Below are 25970 nucleotides of genomic sequence, written 5' to 3'. Positions count from 1 at the left end.
TAAAGGGCACGTGCTGGTGTACAAGCACACATGGGTTTTATCATATTTTGATACTAGGACAATGGGCTGCCTGCACTTTTGAATTCTTGATTTGGCTATCCCTAATCCTTTGCTGACACTGATGCTATTTTTTGTTGTTGTGACTGGTTGCAGATAATTTTTTTGTCTTTATTAAACAGTAAAAAAACCACAAAAGGCCTTCAAAGCCCTGGTTCAGTGTTTGCAGATTTCTTTCATCCCTTTTTTTTTTTTTTTAATCTAGATGCCTATCAAATTCAGCAACGCTTAGCTGCAGTCCTTTGTTAAATATCTCACAACCAGTGCACTGAAATTATCTATGCTTAGAGCCCAAATAGCACAGATTTTAAGTGAACAAATTTGGCTTATCCATTTAAAAGAATATTTGTTAAATAAAATATATTTTGTTATCACTAATTTTGGGGACAAATAGTCATTTTGACTTCATGGTTAGAGTTAAAGGTTTGGTCTTTTTTTCTGTTTGCATCATTTGTTTTACCGCCAGTTTCTGCTGTTGAAAATTGCTAATTTATGGCAAAAATGGTTTTGATCCTTTGAGCTTTAGAGGCTGATCAAAGTCTTTGATAACTCTGGTTACATCATTCCCCAGAGCAACAGGAAAGTGGCTTATGATTCTGTCCTTTAAGTAAATCCGTGTAACTTTTTACGTTAAAATGTATCTTTGCTGGATGTGGTTGAGGCTTCTAATTTCAACATGTTTTACACTCTGAAGAAAAATGCCGTGGAGAACATCCAGGGAGAAGGCTGTCCGGGTCATGGTGGGAGAGTTTTTGTTGAGAGTGATGTACAGGAATAACAGTGATGGGCTGGTTTGACTAAATACATTTATTTACAGCTTGGTTCTTTGGGCTGAGATCAAGGGGGAAAATGGGCACAGGCTGTTATACTGAAGAAATTTGCAAACAGAGGCTTGAGTCTTGTGTAGTGTAGTTAAGAGTTAATAGACTTGTCTATTGTGGACTCTGGTGGCTGGCAAAACCCATTCAGCTGGTGTTAGAGTAGACTAGCTTGACGGCTCAGGCGTATGGTGAAGTTACCACAGGAAAACAAGTCTCTGTGTATCAAATGATCTTTGCTGACTATGTGTGTGCCTGCTTTTTGCTCTTGGCAAAAGCCTGTTTGTTGAGTGTACAGTTAATTTGATTTGCTTCATATATACAAGGGATTAAGAACATGCATGCAGATATTTACCATGAGTTAGCTGTCATTGTCTTCTTGTTGTACCTGAAAAGCGGTTTTAGCTGTCTTTTTTTTTCAATTAACTTTACAACACATAAGCAAGACGTGCTGGCACATACATTGCACAGATTTTTAAAAAGGGTAGAAAGGAGGATCCTGGGAACTAGTGAACTGTCAGCCTCACCTCTCTGCCTGGGAAGATCATGGAACAGATCCTCCTAGAAGCTATGCTAAGGCACATGGAGGACAGGGAGGTGATTCAAGACAGCCAGTGTGGCTTCACCAGCTGCAAGTCCTGCCTGGCCAACTGTCCTGGTTTGAGCAACACAGGATTAATTTTAGAAATTCTACTTTTCAGTAAGGTGTCTTCTAATGCTTGGGAAAACAGTGTTTCTGGAAGACTCTAGTGTCTGAATTAGTGGAAAACATTCACTTTATAGCCAGCTATGGTATGCAGGTTTCAAGGTCTCAGTGTTTTCAAGCTAGCCAGGTGGGGGGATGAGGAGGAGTGAGATCCAGGCACTTGACCCGAGCTAGCCAACAGGAGTATTTCATACCATGAACGTCACATTCAATATAGACTAGTAAGTTTGCTGAGGAGTATTTCTCTTCTATGATGGCTGCAATTCGGAGAACTTCTTGCCCCAGTGCTGAACCCCTGAGGCCTTCCCTTCCCCCTGAAGCCCTAGTGCTTGCAGTGTCTTACATTTGCTGTCTGCTGCTGGGAGTGCACAGCTTCCTGCTGATTCAATTGGCTGAGTATAATCCCCCTATATCTTTTATTGGTAGCGGGATCAATATTGGTTCTTTAGTGTTATTAATATTAATTATTTAGTATTATTCTATTAAATCTATTTTTATTTCAGCCCTCACGTTTCCTTGTTTTTCCTATTCCCTTTCCTGGGTGGGAAGGGGTCATTGGATGATAGAATAGTTGTCTAAATGACAGTAAATTCTTGTGGGTTTTTCAAACCACAACACCAGCCTAGTGGCTTTCTATGGTGGAGTGGCTACATCAGTGGACAAGGGAAGAGTTATGGATGTTGTCTATCTAGACTTCTGTAAGGCCTTTGACATGATTCCCCCCCCCCCAGCATCCTTCTCTTTAAATTGGAGAGGCATGGATTTGATGGGTGGTCTCTTTGGTGGATGACAAATTGGTTGGATGGTTGCATCCAGAGGGTAGTGGTCAGCAACTCAATGTCCAGACGGAGATCAGTGACAAGTGGTGTCCCTCAGGGGTCCGTACTGGGACCAGTAGTGTTTAGTATCTTCATCAATGACATAGACGGGTAGGCCCTTGGCCATGCTTCCCCCCCCCCAGCATCCTTCTCTTTAAATTGGAGAGGCATGGATTTGATGGGTGGTCTCTTTGGTGGATGACAAATTGGTTGGATGGTTGCATCCAGAGGGTAGTGGTCAGCAACTCAATGTCCAGACGGAGATCAGTGACAAGTGGTGTCCCTCAGGGGTCCGTACTGGGACCAGTAGTGTTTAGTATCTTCATCAATGACATAGACGGTGGAATAAAGTGCACCCACAGCAAGTCTACGGATGACACCAAGATGACTGATACAGTTGACACACCTGTGGGACAGGATGCCATCCAGAGGGACCTGGACAGGCTCAAGAAGTAGGCCTCTGTGGACCTCATGAGGTTCAACAAGGGCAAGTGCAGGGTCCTGCACCCGGGTAAGAGCAACCCCTGGTATCAATACAGGCTGGGGGATGAAGGGATTGAGAGCAGGTCTGCTGACTTGGGGGTACTGGTGGGTGAAAAACTGGACATGAGTTGACAATGTGTGCTGGCAGCCCAGAAAGCTACCAGCATCCTGGGCTGCATCAAAAGAAGCGTGACCAGCAGGTTGAGAGAGAAGATTCTCTCTCTCTCCTCCCCTCTGGTGAGACCCCATCTGGAGTACTGTGTCCAGCTGTGGAGCCCTCAGCACAGGAAAGACATGGACCTGTTGCAGCAGGTCCAGAGGAGGGCCACAGAAATGGAGGGATGGAGCACCTCTCCTTTGAAGACAGGCAGAGAAAGTTTGGGTTGTTCAGCCTGGAGAAGAGAAGGCTCTGGGGAGACCTTATTGTGGCTTGTCAGAACTTTTTAGTAGGGTTTTTTGCAACAGGAGAAGGGGTATTGGTTTTAAACTAAAAGGGGAAGATTTATGTTAGATATAAGAAAGATTATTTTTTTTTACAATGAGGGTGGTGAAACACTGGCAGAGGTTGCCCAGAGAGGTAGTAGATGCCTCATCTGTGGTTCAGGGTCACGTTGGACAGGCTTCTGAGTAACCTGATCTAGTTGGAGATGTCCTTGCTCATTGCAAGGGGTTTGGACTAGACAATGTTTAAAGGTCTTTTCCAACTCAAGCTATTTTATGATTCCCCCCCCCCAGCATCCTTCTCTTTAAATTGGAGAGGCATGGATTTGATGGGTGGTCTCTTTGGTGGATGACAAATTGGTTGGATGGTTGCATCCAGAGGGTAGTGGTCAGCAACTCAATGTCCAGACGGAGATCAGTGACAAGTGGTGTCCCTCAGGGGTCCGTACTGGGACCAGTAGTGTTTAGTATCTTCATCAATGACATAGACGGTGGAATAAAGTGCACCCACAGCAAGTCTACGGATGACACCAAGATGACTGATACAGTTGACACACCTGTGGGACAGGATGCCATCCAGAGGGACCTGGACAGGCTCAAGAAGTAGGCCTCTGTGGACCTCATGAGGTTCAACAAGGGCAAGTGCAGGGTCCTGCACCCGGGTCAGAGCAACCCCTGGTATCAATACAGGCTGGGGGATGAAGGGATTGAGAGCAGGTCTGCTGACTTGGGGGTACTGGTGGGTGAAAAACTGGACATGAGTTGACAATGTGTGCTGGCAGCCCAGAAAGCTACCAGCATCCTGGGCTGCATCAAAAGAAGCGTGACCAGCAGGTTGAGAGAGAAGATTCTCTCTCTCTCCTCCCCTCTGGTGAGACCCCATCTGGAGTACTGTGTCCAGCTGTGGAGCCCTCAGCACAGGAAAGACATGGACCTGTTGCAGCAGGTCCAGAGGAGGGCCACAGAAATGGAGGGATGGAGCACCTCTCCTTTGAAGACAGGCAGAGAAAGTTTGGGTTGTTCAGCCTGGAGAAGAGAAGGCTCTGGGGAGACCTTATTGTGGCTTGTCAGAACTTTTTAGTAGGGTTTTTTGCAACAGGAGAAGGGGTATTGGTTTTAAACTAAAAGGGGAAGATTTATGTTAGATATAAGAAAGATTATTTTTTTTTACAATGAGGGTGGTGAAACACTGGCAGAGGTTGCCCAGAGAGGTAGTAGATGCCTCATCTGTGGTTCAGGGTCACGTTGGACAGGCTTCTGAGTAACCTGATCTAGTTGGAGATGTCCTTGCTCATTGCAAGGGGTTTGGACTAGACAATGTTTAAAGGTCTTTTCCAACTCAAGCTATTTTATGGTCCCATGACTAGGAATTTTGTCTTAAACCCTGTGCAGTAGACATGAATTGCTATTCCCTGAAACTTTTTCTTACTTTTTGTTCATTTCAGGCTGTGGTTTTCCCATTTTCCCAAGCTATTTTCCAAAACTACTTATTTTAATACTAAAATTCTGTTTATTTTATGCTGCCCCAAATGTTAAGCTTCTGATGTGCTGCAGCTTTTTGACAACTAGCAACTGCCCAGTAGAGGTTGCCAAGAGGAAAAGCTGGAGGTTTTGGCAGCTGGGTGGGAACAGATGACAATCTTGGAATAGATGGGCAAGAGTATTGGGTTTTGTTGTCGTTCAGGAAGTAATGAAGGCTTTTGGCAGTGGGAAGAAGATGCATCTTTCAAACCTTGTTTTAGTGCTAAGGACAAAAATAGCATGGCATTGTAGGGAAGGCAGGTGAGTTTTGAATCTCTTCTTCCTCTTAACTTCAGGGCTGCCCCGTGACATCCAGTTCAATATCTGCCTCTGGCATCAGCCACACAAGTGCCACCGTAGCTCAAAGCTTTTGCCGTTCTGCTGAAGAATGAAATACTGACAATAAGCACTGGACCCGGAGCTGCTGTTTTTTCTGAGCTTGAGTGAAATGACGTAGCACTGACCTTAAAAATATTGGTTTGGATTGCTTTTAGGTTGAGGATGCTTTCTGTTCCTTTGCAGTTTTGAGACTTTCATGATTATTTAAAGTTAGAGATGAGACCCCATTTTTGTGTGCCACTGGAAAGCAATGGGGTCATGATGGTGGTTGGAATTTGACCTTGACTACTGCATGTATAATTCTGCTTTGCTCGTATAAATTATGCTGCAAAGAAAATCCTTTCAAGTATTGTAAACAGAACTAGTAGATCTAGGTGCTTGTCAACCACATTTGACATTTTCATTCTCTGTCACAGCCTGATCTAAGTATCCAACTTCTTAATTAGGTTTTGGATCACTTCCAAGATCAGTGCTTGATGTCCAATTATATCTGCAGTAAAATGGTACTTAGAAGTAAGTAACATTTCCAGATAAGAACTTCTCATGATATGCTAGAAAAATTCAAAATCAAGATGTTATTAAATACTTCAGCACCAACAAAACAAAGGAACCCAATGAACATGTTGATAAGGTGCCTTCCCAGACTTCTTGTCCTCACATAATTTTAAATGTTTGGGCTTTGTTTTACCCCTGACAGAACTTTACTGTTGCCACATTGTCCTGTCTTTAGCTGTGCAAAATGCCCAGGAGTTTGAGTGCTGTGAAGACTTCCCAGCATAGGCAGAAGCTTCTGAAGGATCCTGTGAATTTTTGAGCACCTGTATGTATGGGTCAAATTCTGATAAACAGCATGGCTGCCAATTGAAACCAGTTGTTTGCAGTTCATTGGAGCAAGTTTAGATTTATATCCTGGGAACTGAGAGTTCATTCTGGGTTGTGAGTTGGAATTGGTTTTCTAGAGCTGTCTGGACCTGAACGCAGATGACATACTTTGTCCCTGCAGAGGCCTCTGGCCAATGGGCACATCCTTCCCTCATCATTCTTTAAAGAGGAGACGGAGATATTGGGTATCTATGCTGCCTTGAGGCTTGGCACATTAATGATGGTGGTGGTCCCCACTAGAGCCTTCCTAGTGGTTGCTCTCAGGGGCAGAGTGATGGAGGCAAACATCAGCATCATGAGTGGTGACTCCAGCTCCTTCATATCTGGATTTTGAATATTCTGGATTGCATTTTAACCTGGACTGCTGACAAGCACCCTAAAACTTAGGCTCTCTGAGCCAAACCAAGTATCTGCAAGTCTAGGAGGGATTGGAAAATCTGGGGTTTGTCTTCTTGTTGTCGCAGTTAGTAGGAAAACTGTCTTGATTTCTGCTGGCTGCAGCATTAGGTGAGTGCCAAGCTCTGCTAAAAAATGGTACACATGTATCACACCTCCACTATCAGAGGCACATGCTGGGTTCCTCTTGCATTGTATTTCATAGTGGTGAGCATACTCAACTTGTTTGGTAAGTAATCTTTACCAGAAGGTGAGCTCCAGAGGTAAGAATACAGGTAGATGAGACGTCATACCTTTCTGAATTGATGGACAGACTGAACACTGAATTTCCCTGGATTAGTGTTACTACAAATTCTGAAAGGACTAACAAGAAACAGGTCCTTACCTGGCATAGGACAGCACAACAGAGGCTGCCTCGTACAGTCTGAAGGATCTGCATGTGAAAGTGTCATGGTGCGCAGTTTATGTGTATTCTGCTGCTATATGTGCCCCAGAGGCTGAGGTCATAGGATAGTGTGGGGAGTGAAGACCTGTTATGAGTTACTGGTGTGTAGGCAGCAAACAGCGTTTCTTGCAAGTGATGGAAACGTGCCTCTGTTGGGAAAGTGAGCCTTTTTGCAGTTGTATCCAAAATTGAAAAATCAAACTGAGGCCTTGTTAGGATTGTTCACATGCCAGGCTGCCATCCTGTTCTAGCTGACTTTCTGCAAGTAAATGGGGTCTTGTGAAGTCACATCCTATTATTTGTTAGCCATGAATCATCATTTGTTTTAACTGGCTAAATTGAGGAGCAAGGTGCAAGGAGAATGACTCTTGTTAGTCAGGGCAGATGGGTTGAAGTAGTGGGTCACTTTTTATCCCTAGCCTCCAAAACTGGCTTGACAGCAAACATCAATCTTATGGATCTTCTTCTTGTGTTCCTGAAGAGAGCCATCTTCCTCTTCCCATTGCAATTTTTGAAATCTTCATTGCTATAAATCCTACAGGCACTGGGTAAGAAAGTTCAATACCTACCAAGTTGCCTGCAATGTAGCAACCAAAGGATAGTCATCTTTATGTCACCTGTGACATGTATTACAGCCGCTATACAAAGCTCCCCCTCTCTTGCATAAGTGGCTAAGGAGAAGCTGGACATCCAACAGAACTATGACAAGAGCACAACAAGAGCAGCTCAGTCCTGTCTTAGGTATCCTTGGACCATTTTCCTACCAAGCTGGTAGTGGAAGTAGGAGACCTACAGGGGTTTGCCATCATTTGAATGCAGCAGTTTGGATAGTGGATAGTGGTCAATATCGTGCTGCTCCTGCACAAAATGACGCACAAATGATGCGTTTGCTGGCAAATGACTGTGGAATGGAGATCAAAGAGCTCTGCTGCCTCTTCTGATGGTCTGCTGGCCTCAGTGGGGACCTTGGTGGTCTCAGCCTGACTGGTTTCTCCAGGTCAGAGCTCAAGATGAGGAGGTGGGCTTAGTTGGCCTAAAAATTGTCTTAAAGAAAGCAGGCTGGTTTCAAAACCCTGCCTCACCGCTCCCTGGGTGATTTGGGCCAGGAGGAAGGAAGGTCGCATGAGGTACTTGGCAGAAGCTGGGAAGTGCATATGGGGGAAGACGCTTTGTTTCTGCCGGCACTGCCTGCTCTGGCAAATGCAGCAGCAGGTAGGGCCCTGACAGGGGGTAAAGGAAGGGCTGCGGCTGTAACCCCTCGACAGGCTTTGTCTGCCATGCAGATTAGGTGGAGGGCTTTTCTGGCTCAGCGTTGCTAGGCTCTTCCCCCCTATTGACTTGGTGGAGAGGCTGAGGGGGGCAGGAGGGAGGGACTGCATTATATTGTTTCTTTGAGTTGGTTGTTTTTTTTCCCCCTCTATGGGGAGATGGGCTTGATCCACTGGTTTTGGATTTCAGAGGCAGAAGGCAAGACATGACCAGCTGGTGTCTTGAAATGGCACAGGTGCAATGGCTGCGGGAGGGGGGAGCCAGGAATAATTACAGGTTTCTGAAGCATCAGGCTTTGCCTGAAAAGGCCTCATCGAGAAACTGCTCTTTATGGAAAATTAATGGTGAAGCTGGAAAAAACTGTCAGGCCCACTATTGTTGTCATGGGGTAGTGATGCCTTAAAGGAGCAGCACCTCCCGCTTGCCTCCCCTCCACAGGCAGCCCGGAGCCAGCGCACAGCCTTCTGATCCCGCAGCAATTGAAATTTCATGTCACTGTCATCAGATTTAATGGCCTTGAGTCCCTGTCTCTTTTGTTTTTTGGGGTTTCCCCCCCTTCTTATCCCTAATTTGTGATTATGCTTGCTCTTTCCCTTGGAAGCCTTTTATTTATTCAGCCCCTAAACCTGTTTCTGCCCCACTGGGTGAAGGCTAAGTGGGCCAGAAAGCCCAAATTACATGACATGGGGAATTCAAAAGCGTCGCCTCTTTTGGTGAGGAGGGTTATACCTGAAAGACTGTGGAGCACATTTGGAGCCCCCAAAACCTGTTAGGATTCATCTGGGGAGAGACCAGATTCCCAGCTAAAGCCATTTCTCACTGTCCTGGAAATGCACTTTAAAAAGAAAATGGAAAGGTTGCTTAAAGCAAGAGTGCTAACTGGTGAGTGTCCCACCTCCAGGTCTGTGTGCAGACACATCACATATACAGTGTCATACCTCTGAAAATAACCTACACGCTGAAGTGTAACATGTCTCTGTTGCCACTTCATCGCTTTTTGTCCAACTCCATCTCTACAGCTCAGGTTTGTAATCAGGTATTATTTTAAAAACAAACAACAGGTAACTGTCTGAAAAATTCAGTTCTGAATTCTGAAAGTCAGCCTAGCAAATTGTATCTGCAACCAGCAGTGCTACATTGAAAGTAATAATTTTGAGTTAAGTGATAGCTCCTAGAGAGCTGTGAGTGGGGCCTCTTTAGACCCCTGTTGATGGGGCCTTTGTAACCAGAAGGCAGGAGTGTCTGTCTCTCCTCCGGTCGTACGAAGCTTTTATTTCTTGATCAGATGCTGGACTCTCCAGGTTGAGATGTAGTTGGGTTGTCAGCTCTCATAGGCTGAAAATTTTTGCCTAAAGTCCCTTTCTTACTATCTCTATTGAGGAGCAGTGTTTAGAGGTTTCTAAAATGTATTAGTTAGAATGTCTCTTTCTCCAAGTCCTGTAAAATTGCAGTGGTGATATTAAACCAGCTAGCCTTTCAGGCAGCAAGAAATGAAAAACAGCACTAATAAACTCCATTAAAAGCTCCTCACACTACAGCAAACAGTTTTCTATAAACAATAAAAGTTTATAATGTTGGTTACGGAGAACACTGGGCAGCATGATTGTGCCTGGAGGCTTTATTGGGGCTAGCTCAGGGCATCTCATAATAAGGTACATTCAAATAGGAGGTTCACCACAGCCTTGTGGTGATCATCACTGCTGTGGACATGCAGGAACATGTTTTTATGTAGCAGCCTCTTTGATTGCATCTTCACCTACTTTTTAATAAGGTGCATGTGTGTGTTTGTGTGCAAGTCCACTGTCCTCTACACAGGAAGCTCCATTTGACCAGATGTGCAAAACCCCTCTAAAACTGACAGTAGGTTCCCTTGTTCTGCTGTTGTCTTTCCTTCTGTCAGGCCCTTCAAACAAGCTGTGGTGTCACTGGAAGTTTGTCTCCTATCTTAAAATGCTACGCTTCAGAATTGTGCTGTTTTAGGAAGAGACTGGGCCCCAGCTAACTATGCTGAGTTAAATTTGGAGTGTAAGTTAACATTTTTGAAGGAAGAGGAAGCAGTTCTTTGGAGGGGTGACTTTTTGTTTGTATGTGGCCAGGCAGTGGGGCCATTAGGATAGTTTCATATGGAAGTGACTGCTGGCCAGATTACACGTAAATTGCGAGGGGGCCAGTATCCATGGGACAATGTGCAGACTTTCATGAAAATGTAGTGGATGCTTTTGGTTATTGTATCTTCACTTCTACCATAATATCCACTACCGTACATGGATATTCTCATACTCTGTCTTGGAGAAGCATCAAACATGTGCCAAATCCTCATGTCTCCCAATATGTGACCACCTCACAAGAAGGTGCTGGTGTGCATGAGTGCTGGCTCTGAAGGACTCTGGATTATGTTGTTCTCCTGCCCTAGGTGGGAGTTACACTGTAATCTCTTTCTAATGGTGGTTTCTCTCCCTCCCCTTTCCCTTCCCCTCCTGCAGACATGCCTGGAGTTGGAGCGATACCTTCAGACTGAACCACGGAAGATCTCTGAGACCTTTGGTGAGGATTTGGACTGCTTCCTTCATGCCTCCTCAGCCCCAGATGCAGAGGACAATATCCGACGGCTGGACCCCATCCTTTTACCAGTGGAAACAAGTACGTGTGACAAAAGCGCCAACATGGACATTATCCTCTCACGGGACAAGCTGCTGTCTGAGACGTGCCTCAGCTTGCAGTCCACCAGCTCTTCCACAGAAGGCTACACAGGCGTCAACCAGGCCCAACTCAATGCAGTAACCTCATTAACACCCCCTTCCTCTCCGGAGCTCAGCCGCCACCTTGTAAAAACCTCACAAACTCTCTCAGCAGTGGATGGCACTGTGACGTTGAAATTGGTGGCCAAGAAAACTTCACTCAGCTCTGTGAAAGTGGGTGTAGCAACAGCAACCGCGGGGACAATAAAAAGCGGGCAAAGTGACAGTGAACAAGGAGGTACAGGGGCAGAAGCATCCCCAGAAAACAAGAAGAGGGTTCATCGCTGTCAATTTAATGGGTGCCGGAAGGTTTATACAAAGAGTTCCCACTTAAAGGCTCACCAGAGGACTCATACAGGTACTTGTGTAGGATGCTTCTCTCATCTTGTCCTCCTGCCACGTAACCGTAACCATCTCCTTTTATTCTCATTTAGAAAAGAAAAAAAAAATCTCTTCTGAAAGTCCAAACTTCTATCTATGAAAGAGGGCAATGGAAAAATATGGTGGGCCAGCAAATGTATCCATTATTGAATAGAATGGAGGAGTTCACCATCTACCATTAACCCGTTGGGGTTTCATATGTCTTATGGGGCTTGATGCAGAATAATTTTAGGATACCTAAGGGATGTAGATGTATCACTCATATTAAAACTGGGGGCATGCCAGTTTGGGTTTTGGGCACTCAGTTCCTCAAGACAACTTTAAAAATATTAATTTTAGTCAAGTGTTACTTGCTTCAAGTAGAAAATAGGATGGGTGGGGTTTTGTTGCCTTTTGTGGTGGGGAAAGAGAAAAATATGTTTCAGATCTGAGATACACAGTTTAGGGATAATGCGTGCATGAGAGAGCACGTGTGTAGATGCAGGTGTGTAGGTGCAGATGTTTAGGTACATAGATGCACATACCCTTAAGATACTCATGATCTTGGACCTCTGATGGTAAAATACAGTGAGAACAAATGAAAGAACAACATAAGTTTGAATGGAGTAGTATAGGTAGAGAGGGAATAGGATGCATTCTGATATAGGAAGATGTCAGGCTGTTATTGTGGGTAATATTTACTAATGTTGCATATAAGCTCCACTGCATAAGCTTCTTGAAGCATACCAAATGGGCTTAGGTTTGGCTGTTGAGGATCCCCACGCTCCTGTCAGTTGTTCACAGTCCCCAGTAGCGTTTGGGCTGGCATTCATTGGCGGTAATAGCTGTGCAGTTCGCTCGCGTTGCTGCTTTGTTCTAAGCTTCGCATGTGATGAGAGATGATAAATTCCCATTAGCACTGCCTTATCATGTGATTATTCTTGTTTCCAGAGGGATTGCTGTAATCAGTTTTCCCAATTTTACTGTAAAATGTGTGGTCTCTTACGATAACTGCACATTTAATTCACGATGTTATCATGCAGGCAGATTCCTAGAAACGAGGTTGTTCTTGCAAGGTAGAAAATAACATGTTGGACCGGTGCAGTAAATCAAACAAATGTGCAGATTGGTAAGAGAGCTGCATCCATCAAATACTAGGCAGCCCCGTAAAAGTTACACGGTCTGAAGTATAAATCATATTAAGACATAAAAGGCATTGGTTTTGATCTTTTTATATGGGCTTTCTAGTGCTTTTACTGGGGATAGCCACCTTGCCAGGAGTGACCTCACTTGTGATCCAGTGATTTGAAAGCCAGTGAAAGTGGCGCAGTCATTTTAAAATCACAGCAATGTGGTCAGGAGGCTCCTTGTAGTGCTGCTGCTGCTGTGTGGCTGGCCCCTGCTGGGGCTGTGCAGGGGCATGTCCCAGCCAAGGTGGTGGGTGGCAGGGCAGCTGGTGGCAGGGCTCCTATGAAGGCAGAAATGCAGAGCATGAGGGCTGTTGATGCAGTGGTCTCATCTGTTCAGATGTGACCTCTGCATTCCTCCTTGACCTGGAAGTGGTGGGTCTTGTATGGCCCTTCCTGAAGGTAGTCAGGGATGTGCCACAATCATCTGGAAAGTGTGAGTAAACTTGTGGAGTTTTTCTGGTTTTGTCACCCAGCAGGTGGGTATGTGGACAAGGAGTCCTGAAAGCGCACTTGCAAAAACCACTACTCTTTCAATAACTTCACCCTTTAGAGTCAAAATCTTGCAGGATTTTGCATGCTTTTGAACCCAGCCTTAGGTCTGGTTGAATTTTGTATCTGAGGTAAAAACCTTTCCCCTTGTAACATCAGTGTGTGAAATCTTACGTTTTACAATTATTCCACGACAAGAAATATTTCTCACTGGCCTTGTGATACTTCTGTTGAATGGCCTTAGCCTGTGCATAGTGCCACTGATGGTGTGTGTCTGCCCATCCACAGCGGTGCTCAACATCTTGAGAAAGGCAAGTCCACCTTTGCTGGCAGATGGGGAAGACCTGTATCAGATGGTGACATTGCAGCTGCTGGAGTGCAGTGCCCACAACTCCCACTCCCAGCACCTCACCTAGTGGGTACAGCTACCCCTCTGATCTTGCCAGTTAAACCATTAGTGGTTTAGCCAGCCACTAAACCATCTACTAGTTTATGGGAGTGTCCCTGTTTCCATCCACCAAGTCCTAAGCAGATAGCATAGGTTGTTAGGAAAACAGGAAGGCAAAAGATAAGAGGGAATAAAACCTGAATGAGGAACTCTCCTGTCTTTGCTGCCATATAACCACCCTCTACCCGACCACATCCTAGCTGTGCATAGCTGTGTAGAAAGCATGGTTTCATTTTGCAATGAGGAGTGGATGCACCCTTGTTGTTAAAATACAGCTTTGATGCAGAACCTGGGAGCAGGTAGGCACCTGGCTCCCATTTTTCTCCATAGAAAGCAGATTGTCTAAATACCTTTGAACATTTACATCTTGTGAGCAATCTGAGTGAATTGAGGAGAAGGGTGTGATAGGCTTATCTTACTAGCTTACTTGAATCTGTAGCACAAAGTGTTTCCCACCTCTTCTTCCTGCTTAGGTTCTCTGTTCCCTTAAAAATCACTGACCATTGGATGTCTTAAATCAGAGCTGGTATAATCAAGACATTAAATCTGTTCACACTGACCTCTGGAGGGGGGTTTCCCCGCAGGGAGCTCCTGCCTCTGGTAAAAGAGAGGGAAAGAGAGGAATAGCTATGGAAATTTGGGACTGAATTATAAATGGCAGGGTTGCCTCCTTTCCCATGAACACCTTCAGGTCTAGGAACAAGGAGTCCTTTTCTCCATCGGTGCTTTGTTTTTTTCATGCCATGAGCTGAGAGTGCTGTGGGTTGCAAATGCACCCAGCAGCGCCAATGGCTAGTAGCCACTTGGCTTAGTCAGTGGCTGAGCCAGAGGGTCTGAAATGATTGCGAGTTATTTTCCTTTGGCTGGTAGCTTGTTAGTATGTCATGCAAGAACAGCCTGCCAGTGTGGGCTCTGTGTGAAAGGGTGTGAGCGCCCTGACAGACAAAGAGCTCTCAGTGTGGGGTTCACAGGCAGGGAGGCAGATGCAGCCTGGTCACCCAACTTGCACGTGCGAAGTCCACTTGCTGGATCAAAGGGATTTAGTGCAGTGCGTGAAAACAAGAACACCATGGGCTGGGGAGCTGGGGGGTGGAAGGCGACGGAAGGAGGTTGCATTCCTTTCGTTCATATGTAAGGCTGACCAGACCAGACACTGGCTGGCGTTCCTCACTGCTGTGTGATGAGCCAGGCTGGGCTGGAGGCAATATAGACTGATAGCAGCTTGCTAGATTGCAGCCAGTCTTCTCTTAGGGCTTTACTTTGCCGATTGAGCCCAGAGACAGTCAGCCCCCACATTGTACTTGGTGCTGTGCAAGCTTCTCCTGTTACTCTCCTGCATCTCATCTCTAGGAGAATCAGGGCAGCACTGTAAGGCCCATCAATGGTTGAACTGGTTATGAAACCACCTTCTGGATGACCTTTGGAGAGGGAAAAACAATCATCTGTGTGGGAGAGAATTTAATCTGGAAGGGAATGGGAAAAACATTGTCTGGATGGAAAGGGAAATGAAAATATTTGACTGAATTCAAAGTAAGCTGGGGCATCTAAAGCAAAGGGTGTGTAAAGGAGCTAAGAACAGTGGTGGGACTGACTGTCAGAGGGCAGCAAAGAAGCCATTCAGGGGAGAAATAGCGGCTGGAACTGTGAACAGGAGGAAAAGGTGAGCTGTAGGTTTGGAAAGACCATGGTACCAATGAGGTAAAAATGTCTAAAGAAAGAGCCACCAAGACTGGCATGGTAATCCAGCCCTAGCACATTCTCTCACACTTATTCATGGAACAGACATCAATGCAAACAATGACATTTTGTCTCTTTTGAGAGACAGAAATTTTCATCCAGCCTTCACATGTGTATAGAGATGAATCGCCAATGTAATGGACAGTGGAAAGAGAAGGGATTAGAAAGAGCCAAAATCCATGTATAGTCATCAGTACCTCCCAAATTAGGAAACAGGATATTGCTGGTGAGTGTCTGGATGCAAAACAGTCTAAGGGTGAGCTGGCCTGTGACCTATGGAAAGATTAATCATGGGATGTCACTGCATCTCCCAGATCAGAGACCTCTGGAGGAGATTTTTATCTTCTGACAAAGCCATTCACATCAGCCTTCCTTGCAGTAACATACAGGGGAAGGTATGAGATGGCGTGGGTGCTTTCTGGCTAGAGATAAAGCATCAGATATAAACTGACCAGGAAATCCTTAAGATTGCGATGGTGATAAAAAATGACCCGTAGGGGTTTCTGCTGGGGTTTGCATTTTATGAGTATCAGAAGGTTTTGGATTTTTTTTCTTTATCCATCTAAAACCAGGATCGGATACAACCTAAGCTCATGTCTGAGAAACAGCAGTTGGGCACCTCACATCTATATTTAGTTTTCTAAAGCCTAAAACAAGTGAGAAATACCAGTGTAAATATATGTTACAAGTCTACATGCAATCTTAAGATAGCACTTATTTAATAAGTGGAGTTTGTTTCACATTGTCAGGACATCTTCTTTTAAATTACATAGTTCTTTGATCCAAAGTGCTGGGTGAGAGTAACTAAAACAAACAAATCCACCCTGCAGGAAAACAAATTACTACATTTGCAAGAAAAAGATGAGAGACACAAGTATTAGAAAGAGCATTAATGAACACGGAGGTTTTTAAAACAACAGAGAAAAGCTTTCCCAAAGTGTTGGAGATAGAAAAGGAAACATCCAGAATTTGGAAACTATCAGAAAAGACCAAACTGAGGAGAGTAGGCTGGATGATGTGTAAGGAAGATTAATACAAAATAAAGGAATAACAGGCTATCTGTGTCAGTGATATCACATGAATAGCAAGCTGCATTGCTGTATTGTATTTGTGCAGTAGCACCTGTGAACAGAAAGTCAATGAAGAGAAAGAAGCCAAGCACAGCACCAATTCTGCAGGATGCAAGATATTGAATAATGACTTAGGGAAAAACATTTGGGAGAACAGTATGGGTAGCACAGGAGAAATGAAAGCCAAAGCCCAAGATTTTTTGTTGTACAGAGACCCAAGGCTTTGTAGTGAGTCTGTCTGCAGGGCTGCAACCCAGCAAGGGGACATGGAAGGATATGGTGGATGCTGAAGTGTCCGTGGCGGCAGCAGAAGGAATTTTGCTTTCCAGAATTTGCCTCTGGAAATAAGAGCAAGGGAGTTGATGGAGGAGGGGTGTGTGAGGAAGACCTTCATTCAGGCTGGGTTTGTTTTGGGGTACAGCTGCATTGCCAATTTGGAAAGACGGGTTTCATGTGGGATTGGGGTTTTTTGAAGTTTTTTGGGTAAAAGCATAACAAGATTTTATCAAAGCTGATTAAAATAAGCCACACTCGATCATGAGCTCTTTCAAACGTTCTGGTTTTGAAGCCTTTTAGCCATTTGGCAAGTTTGGAGGGGAATGTTGTGATTTTACTGTGGATGGCCAGAGCCTCACTTCATTATTACAGCGAGAGCTTATGCTGAGGAAACAAGCTTTGTGAACCTCCCAGGCGGCAGGAGGACAGGCCCTGCCAAAAGCAGCCCTTGCCATTTAAAACAGCGGTGGTGTTCATCCATTGCTTAGTTGCCAATACCTGAATCCTCAGTCTTGTGTTTCTACTCCATCATTTGCCAAATCAATAGCACAGGACAGTCTTTCTGTTTGGGTTTGAAAATATAAATAGGTATTGGTTGGTTGTTTGTTTGCTTTTTTGCCATGTGAGATGATTTTTGGCACGAGGGAGATCTAGAAAGTGATGTTTGCTGTCTGTTCAGCAGCTGCAGGAGGGAGAGTGCAGGCGCCTCCAAGTGTTATGGCAGGCTGCCTTGGTAAGGCACGAAGGAGCCATCTCTAGATTGTCATCTAGTGTTTTCTTTATACCCTTCCACCTCCTGAGCCCCCGTGAGTCACTCAGCAAGGGTGCAAATGATAGAGATCACAGAGAAAGACTCATAAGAAAACCCCTCAACTTCTCTTCTGCCGATTTCCCTTTGTGTTGCTGCTGTCCCACACTGGATACAAATGGCAGGTTAATTACAAGAAGCTATGATTTCCTTGTCCATTTGTCCAAAACACCAGCACTTCTGAAGTACTAGCGGTCACACCAGGCATGAATCAGAGATGTGTGCTCAGAGATGCTGAAAAAGCAGCTGAAAAGCCAGTTGTTTACCACATGTCAAGCAGTGAATGGTAATGTGCTGCAGTGGATTGAGATGAGTGAGAGACAAGGACATCAAATAAGGGCAGTTTAAAGACTAGTGTAGCCATTTTGGAAAGGGGAGGACAAAATACCATGTGGGACCTGCTTTATCCGCAGGTCTCTGAGAGTGTCCAAAACCTTTGTGTCACTGCAGAACGAAAATCTTTCCATAGGTCAGCTTTATACATGATAAAAAGGCTTGCTAAGAATGAAAAGCCTTTAAAACATTGCAGACCAGTTCACAATCCCAGCAGTCCCCATTTGTAGATAGGCACCCAAGTGTTGTGTTGGGCGGATTTGCTCCTGAAGGTGTCTGGCCTTCAAAACCTGGGACTGAAAGCTGGGCCTGCAAAAGCCGAACGCTGAAAAAACATTTGCGGGCGTGCTAGCTAAGCTAAGGAGGAGGAGCATGTGTTTCAAGATAAAAGCTGATCCCCAGCTGAGTTCTGAAAGAAAGGTGTCCTCAGTGTATGGCAGTGCACATTCGGAGGCTTAGAGGGGATTTATTCCTTCCTCTTGTACGTCTGGATTCTTACCACCGACAGAGAGAATTTAATAGATTAGTTGGACAATTTTGCAATGTCATTCGAGCTTTTTATGATGTCCGTAAGCGATCATTAGTGCACTGGAAGCTTGTATTAGTTCTTGGAAATGAATGTTATAAAAATACAGGGATGCACATCTTTTGTTCAATATATAATTGCATGGAACTGTATTATGGTTAATTTTCTATTTGGATGTCTTCTTGTTGGTCACCTGTAACTTTGCAAAGCTTTTCCTTCTTCAGAGTGAAATTTTCCACATTTGGTCTTTTTCCAGCGTGGTTACTGTTTGTTATTTTAGAAGTTGGAGAAAAAATATTTAGTTTTGAGGAGAATGTGGCATGTGTGTTGGGGAGGGGCAGGGAGAAAAGAGCTGTCTTCAGTGTAACAAGTTTAGTTAAAACTTGGCCTATGTAATGGAAAATAGTCTTCAAGTAGAAGACTTCTATCTGTGAATATCTGGGTAAAAATTAACTTGAATGTACTAAGCTATGATCTGCCGTAAACTGACTTTAATATGAGTGTGGTACATGTGATACAAATTTTTCATTAATTCTTTGCAAAACCCATAGAATCCCAAAGATTATTCTTTTCCTGGGCTGTTTCATACAGAAACCTCTTTGTTTTTTTAAATTTTCTCCCTGAAGATGGAGTGTCACCTAGCAATGGAATTTCATAGTACATTTGTGTCCTCCTTTAGTTACACTAATCTGGCAGCATGAATGACCTGGGTGATTTCCAACTGGGTGCTTGTTACCTCCCTTACAGCTAAGGACGGGTAGTCATCTGTGCCTTTTCCAAAATCCAGATGTGTAAACTTCCAACTGGCAAAATTAATTGTCTTTACTTGCTGCCTTGTGCTCTTGAGACCAGGCTGCTTGGTTCACCAAGGTTTGCCCACCAGCGTTGCCAAGACCTTTTTACCAAGCCCTGCTCAGCATGAGGCAGCGAGGAGCTCCCGCACCACTGGGCACAGCCAGCAACCTCCAACCCCAGGAGAGGGAGAAAGCACCAGGGAGGATGGGGTCTTACTCAGAAACATCTCCTGCCTGCCACCATGTAGGTAGTCCTGCCCTGACACCAGGACAACCCTCACTGCGAGAGCTTGGCAGTGTGTTTTTTAAGCCCAAGCACAGTTTCCCTTCCACCTCCACACCCAAATCAATATCTGAATGAATGAAAGCATCCTGGGTCTTCTTCCATTTTCTTTTTGTTGTTGACAAAACTGGGAAACAGAAAGGGATGTATTTTCTTTTTGTCTTGTGTTTTATCCCTGTGCTGTCTCTGCAAGAATGCATTTTTTTTTTGTCATCTTTCTCCAATTTTTCAGTGACAAAAGGGAGAAAATTAAGTAAGTGGTGAAAAACATCAGCACTGTAATAGTTTAAATAAGAAAAAAACCCACGATCATTAGCAAAAATATTGTGCAAAACCATTTAAAATGTTAGCATTTGGAAAAAGGGGTGTCCATTCCTCTTAATTTTTTTTTTCATCTCTTCTGATCCCTGATACATTTTTCTTATATTCTGTTTGGAATATTTCCCCTCATATTTTGCCGGAATTTCTCAAAAACTCTTGGCCTGAAACGCAGGTGTCCAAAGAGCACATCTTTGGTGCACTGCGCTGGATTATGTAAATACGTGCCATGTCCCATAAAGGGCTGTCTTCATTGTTCACCCTCTAGGATAACTTACACAAAAAAAAACAAAGGGAAAAATATATATTTCAGGGTCCTGGAAAAATCTGACCCAGTGAACCGCTGAATTTTTCTCCTTTTTCATCTGTTACTTTTGCCGCTGCTGCCTTGCCTTGCATCTTTGAGCTCACAGAGCTCCACTGAATCTGAAACTAAAAGCCCTTATTAGAGGAGATTTTTTTTAAAGTTCTTACCTCTCCTCTGGGGACCGAAGTAATGGCAGCTTGAAGCAGCAGAGAATGTGTAATTAGGGCAAGCAGCGATGCCTCGCGTGCTGGGGAGAAACAGGAGGAGAGGAGGGGAAGTGCGCAACAGCCCGGCGTGCACAGGCTGTTACTAGGAGACCCCGGCACGAAATGCATGAGATGCAGGGTGCTAATGGGCCAGCCCGCCGCCTGGGTACCAGCCCGACCTGCTGCACAGCTGCTTCTGCCCTCCTGTTGCCAAGCAACCCCATCCTTATTTTTTTTTTTTTTTTTTTTTCTTTTTTTTTTCTTTTTTTTTGATTTTCCTCCCCTCCTCACTCACTCATTCTGGAGGCTTAATTGGGTAGTTTTGCTGCTGGTGTTGCTGCCGGGCCCCTGCCTGGGCCTGCTGCTCAGCTGCTGTCCCCAGGGCCGGGGCTGGGGGAGGATGTGCCGGCAATTAATGGGGCAGAAGCATGGGTTGCGCGCCCAGGCTGGCGCCAGCACCCGTCCCCAGCCCTGCTCCCTGCCAGCCGGGATCTTCCTTTGGAGAGGAGCTGTGGAGAAGGGGTTTGAAAGGGGAACAGTGTTTCAAAGGCTTTATCACGCTCAATGGGAGTCTTGCATAGAGCCGGGGAGATAAAGTGTGCCACGTTCCTCCCCACCTTCAGTGCTCGGCGTGTATGGCAACGGGCATTTGTTAAATGTAGAGTAGAAAAATGGAAAATTTCCATTTCTTTGAATGTTGCTACATGCTTTGCTTTTCTCTGCTTTTCAGCTAGGCAAGTGGGCTTTGTGGATGTGAGTTAGGTGCTTGTGTGTGTGTAAGACATAATGCTGCAAAAATTCATTCCTTTTTGTGTATTGAATGGCTACATACCGCAGACTGCTGCTGGCTCAGTAGACGAGCTTTGGCAAGGCCCTTGGGGACTAATCCGGAGCTTTGAAGTTTGTAGAAAGACTGATTGGACATTGGGTCCGGTTCTTAACCTCTTTTCCCCCATCTCTAATATAGACATAATCAGAGCCATCTCTCTGTAAGGGCACTGCTGACCTTTTTGTATGAAAGGAGCTGTACATCGTTCATGGAAATGTACTGCTTTTACACTTGATCATCCCTGCCCATCTAAAAATAGGTACAACCTTCTCACATTGTGTATTTCACAATCCTGTCACATTCCTCTTCTGCCCTGTACTGTCTCCTGCCAGCTTTTCTCTTGTGCTTTGTCACCCTTTCAAAGGCTTTTCCATCCTTCCAGCAGGTGGCAAAACTGTGAATAAAATGCCTTTTTTATTTTCTCTTTTTTCTGTTTTGTGTAGAAAGCATTGGTGAACCACTTAAGCACTGACCACTGCCCCCCCTTACATTCCTTTGTAATAATAAAAATAATAATTAGGCTTTCCATTCTCCAACAAAAATCAATTAGGAGTATATTGAAGAATGAAAGGCTCAGAAAAGTATCTGAAATTGATTTTTGTAATTAGTTTTACTGGTTGATGGGTTGCACGCACATACGCTTAGATGTTAGCATTGATCTCCAGAGGATGTGTGTATTAAATAGCCTGCTCTTCCTTTTTGCTAAAGAAATGAACTTATTAATCTTAGAAAGAGGGTGATGTGGTTGAACTGCATCTGCTCACTAGCTTTTCAGTAACCTCCCCAGCGGAGCAGCTGCCCGAGCCATGTAATGGTAACTCGCTGAATCTAGTGTGAAAGTGGGGGTATTTAACAAGCAGCAGGTCTTGGGCTACTCCTCTTCTGTGTCTCCTGTTTGGCAAAGTGTGTGTATGTAATGGGGGAGCACAGGCATGGGTGTTAAAGAGACCTGTCTGGTTAGATTTCCTTTTTTCAGCAGTCCTGAAAACTGAACGTCCTTCTGCAGCATCCTGCTATTAAATGTCACGTAGCTCTTTCCATAGGAGGAGAGGAGTGACCAGTAACATTTTCTGTTGTGCCATGTGCTGATGTTCAGCTAATTAGAAGAATTATGGCTCGGCTTCATTGGTATGCCATGTATGTAGCTTGTAAAGCTCTCAGGGACCCTTGGAGATGAAGAGTGCGACATAAATATAAAATATTGTTAATGTGATGTTCCACATTAGGCATCCCATTGTGCTGTGGCAGACTTTCGTAATAAAATGCAAAGCAAATACAAATGCCTGCCTGGCATTGCTGTGCAAAGTGATCGGGGGGGGCTGCTTCTCACCAAAAACCACACCAGCTTTTGGCATTTCTGAGTGACTTGCGTCTGCACCAGTGACACCCCTGTGGGCAGTGGCCTCGGAAGGATGCCTTAGGTCATCCCACAGTGACACTGCTGCTTGCTGCAACGGCATGGTCCCAGTCACCAGCCCAGGAACAGCAGGTCCCAAAGGAAAGGGTGGCGAGCAAAGTTATTAAAACACTCTCTTAAAAAGCCAGTGGGACTACTTGATTCTTCACACATTTCTTTGCATGGATCAGGCCCCCAGAGCTTTCTTATGGAAGAAATCCAGGCGAGAAATCTTGCATTTAATTCCTTTTTCAGTTGTAATTTGCAGTTTGTCTGGTTCTCCAGGAACACCAGTCTTGGAGCAAGCTGTCTTTCAATACATATTTTTAGACATTGAGTCTTTTAGAATTAGTTTCATTTTGAATAATTTTGAAATCACAGATTTTAAAAAGGAAGGAAATGTTTTGGTTTTCTTTCATAAACCTTTTTTTTTTTTTTTTTATCCTGAAACTATATGTAAATAATTCATGGTGGATTAGAACACGTGGTGATTTTTTAGGGGGTGTTTCTCTTGTTTTCTTAAAGACACTTTTGCTTGCTAGTTTTGTGTGCTTACGTAACACGATATTAAATAGCTCTTAAAACATAGTACAACACGTCTTTTTGGAATGGCCTTCAAAATGTGCATACATTTGGGGATTTTTTTTCCCCTCAGTTTCTTTAAGAATTTTTCGGCTAAAATGGCCATACTGACAAAAAGAGTCCCATGACTGTACCACATTTTAGAATGGAGAGATACCAGCAAGGATTTTGGCTGTGATTTCTCCTCTTTACTTTCTAGGGTTGGTCTGTCTTACTGAAGTTTATTGCAGGACTGGAAACGTTTCTTTCTTTCTCTCTCTCTCTCTCCCTTTTTTTTTTTTTTTTGGTTGGTTTTTTTTTTGGTTTTTTTTTTTAAAACTTTTTTTTTTTTTTTTTAATCCTGAAACTATATGTAAATAATTCATGGTGGATTAGAACACGTGGTGATTTTTTAGGGGGTGTTTCTCTTGTTTTCTTAAAGACACTTTTGCTTGCTAGTTTTGTGTGCTTACGTAACACGATATTAAATAGCTCTTAAAACATAGTACAACACGTCTTTTTGGAATGGCCTTCAAAATGTGCATACATTTGGGGATTTTTTTTCCCCTCAGTTTCTTTAAGAATTTTTCGGCTAAAATGGCCATACTGACAAAAAGAGTCCCATGACTGTACCACATTTTAGAATGGAGAGATACCAGCAAGGATTTTGGCTGTGATTTCTCCTCTTTACTTTCTAGGGTTGGTCTGTCTTACTGAAGTTTATTGCAGGACTGGAAACTTTAACTACTTGATTGTTTTACTAAGTGTACTGTAATCAACATACGTTTGTGCTGTGGTGTTTAAGGTGGGGTGCAGCGGAGGAATAAGGAAATAGATACAAATGGATAATCATAATATCTTTGTTTACTTTTAATTCTGCAAAGATACAGGGTGAAACTCAAGCCTTAATGGGCATTTTTCCAATTACTTTGACGGAGCCAGGATTTCACCCCACAGCATTGCCAACTTGTGTGATCTTATCATGCACATCCCAAAATCCGGAGGGTTTTCTTCTTAAAGTCCACACTTTTGAAATCCAGGGAGAAATCCTTTCTCTGTATTTCGTAATAAATATTTCTAGCTTGCAGTGCTGCAAAGAGAATTTTAAAATCATGACCCTAGGTTATCTACAAAGCAGAAGGCAAATGATCTCTAAATATTACTGTTTTCTTCTTTAAAATCTCATTATTTCTATGGGAGACTGGACTTTTGACTTGGGGTTGGTTGGGGGTGCCAGCCTTGGGGTTGGCAATAAATAATGCAGATATAAGATGCATAATATGCCCGGGGTCCATTGTGTGCTGTAGTTTTGTGATCGTGACAGTGTCCTGAGCTGATCTCAGTTATGTACCTCTGCGTCCTGTAACCTAATGTTTCTACTAATTGAAACTGCCACTGTGAGATGTGTGTAGTGAAGCTGCCTTACTCTTCACACAAAAGAAATATCCCTGGGACCTAGAGGGTGCCTGCAGGATGTAGGTGGCAAGGACAGGTGGTCTCTGGATTTTGAGATCCCCTGTGTTTTGTCAGGGAATAGTTATCGTGAGGGCTTGTATAGGGTTTGCAATCTAAGTATATGTTGGAGAGAAAACCTGATGTTCTCTGTTTTATGCCTAAAGAGCAAAGATAAGAGCTCCCTGCAGTTGGGCTGCTTGCCTAGTCCCTTGTACCATGAAAGGAGAGAAATTCACCTCCAATTCCAGTCTGACTGGGGTCTGATGTGTCACACTCTGCACATGCCTTTGCCCCTTTGTTAACCTGAAAAATAGCCATAGGTGGCTATTTCAGATCATGACTTTTGAGTTGCATGAGATGAAACTCACCAAGAGGGCCCAAGGCTGGAAAATTGAGGGAGAAGTCCCAAGGACCAGTGCGATCAGTCATGTTTTGCTGAGAGCCTGGTATGTGTTTACCATAGTAATGTTGCTGGGATTGTATGCTTGGCTCTTTCATGTTTTCAAATGATAAATGTTTGGCTTTCAAGAGAAAGCTATACCAATCATTTGTTTATTTTTATAACTAGGTGCCTAATATTTAGAGTCTTGCATTTATTTGTCTTAGTCACTAAAGGAATAGTGACCCGATTTCAGGGCTGCCAAAGTCTGATGGATTTTTGTTATGACTCATAAATTCTAGATTCACTATTGCATGTTTCCTATAAATTTGCAAAGGTCGGTGTCCTCCAGTTACCAGATTGGACCAGGCTGGATGAAATAAAGAGGGTGGAGGGCTAGACTGTACTGAAGTGTGCTTTGGAGGTACTTTTAGGAGAAGAGGTAGGTTGTGTGAGGTGCCATAAACAGAAGTGGAACAGAGAGCCTATTCCACAGGCGTCCCAGTCTCAGGGTATGAAAATACACTCCAGGAAGGTTAAAAGATTAAAATGGGTTATGGACTGCAGGACAGAGCCCCAATGAAGAGGGCTGCTTCACAGAAGTACGCAGTCATGGCGGACTGAAACCCTAAAGCTTATCTGAAGGGCTAATAGTGTTGCTGTACCACTAACTTTTCTGATGGTAAGGTCCTTTTAGATCAGTAGGTTTCAGCACAGCTTTGTGCCCTTGCAGTCACGTGCAGGCTGCTTCTTGGGGATCCTCAGCAGGCAGCCAAGGATGCGTCTATTTGAGCAACTCCTGGTGGTCAGGAGTCCCCTTTTGAGGTGAGCCTTCTGGTTGCCCACATTCACTGTGCTTTGGTTCAGCCTGGCTGGAGTGCACATATGGTTTTGTCCTGGGAGGTGCTCTGCAAGGGCACTGCTGGCACGCTTCACCTACGGACGGGTTCAGGCCACAGGACCAGGCTGTGGCTAGCCAGAAATAACACCCTTCAAATGCATGCGGTGTGGATGTTGGGTCCTGCATACCCACTGTTTCGCAGATCAGCTGGCCTTTACTGCGCTGCAGTGCTCTCTGATGCATGTCTGCCCAAGGAAAGTAATGTGGTCAGCCTGAAATCACTAGGTAGCAATCTCCACCTCCCAGGGAAAAAATTAGAAAGCAAGCCACTGTTCTGGGTTGGTTCTAGAAGATTTTCCGTAAGCAAATGGTACATTGTTTTAACACTAGTGCTCATCTCAGAAAATTGCATAATTTATTGCTGGGGTATATGTCTGCATTGCTGGCTGCC

General features: G+C 44.2%; 1 protein-coding gene across 2 annotated transcripts in view; it reads left to right on the top strand.

The window, feature by feature from the left end:
• Window positions 1-25970, top strand: part of KLF7 (Kruppel-like factor 7 (ubiquitous)) — a 68697-nt gene that overhangs the window by 24051 nt on the left and 18676 nt on the right. For both annotated transcript variants that reach the window (XR_001413408.1, XM_014954697.1), the window contains exon 2: window positions 10659-11271. Coding sequence is in view for 1 of the 2 variants with exons in the window: in XM_014954697.1 (XP_014810183.1) it covers window positions 10659-11271 (613 nt within the window). In the remaining variant the exon portion in view is untranslated. The remainder of the gene's footprint in view (window positions 1-10658; window positions 11272-25970) is intronic.

Source organism: Calidris pugnax, unplaced genomic scaffold (genome assembly GCF_001431845.1).
Source record: "Calidris pugnax isolate Ruff unplaced genomic scaffold, ASM143184v1 scaffold103, whole genome shotgun sequence".
In the NCBI taxonomy this organism is placed as follows: domain Eukaryota; kingdom Metazoa; phylum Chordata; class Aves; order Charadriiformes; family Scolopacidae; genus Calidris; species Calidris pugnax.
This window is presented reverse-complemented; position numbering and strand designations above follow the sequence as displayed.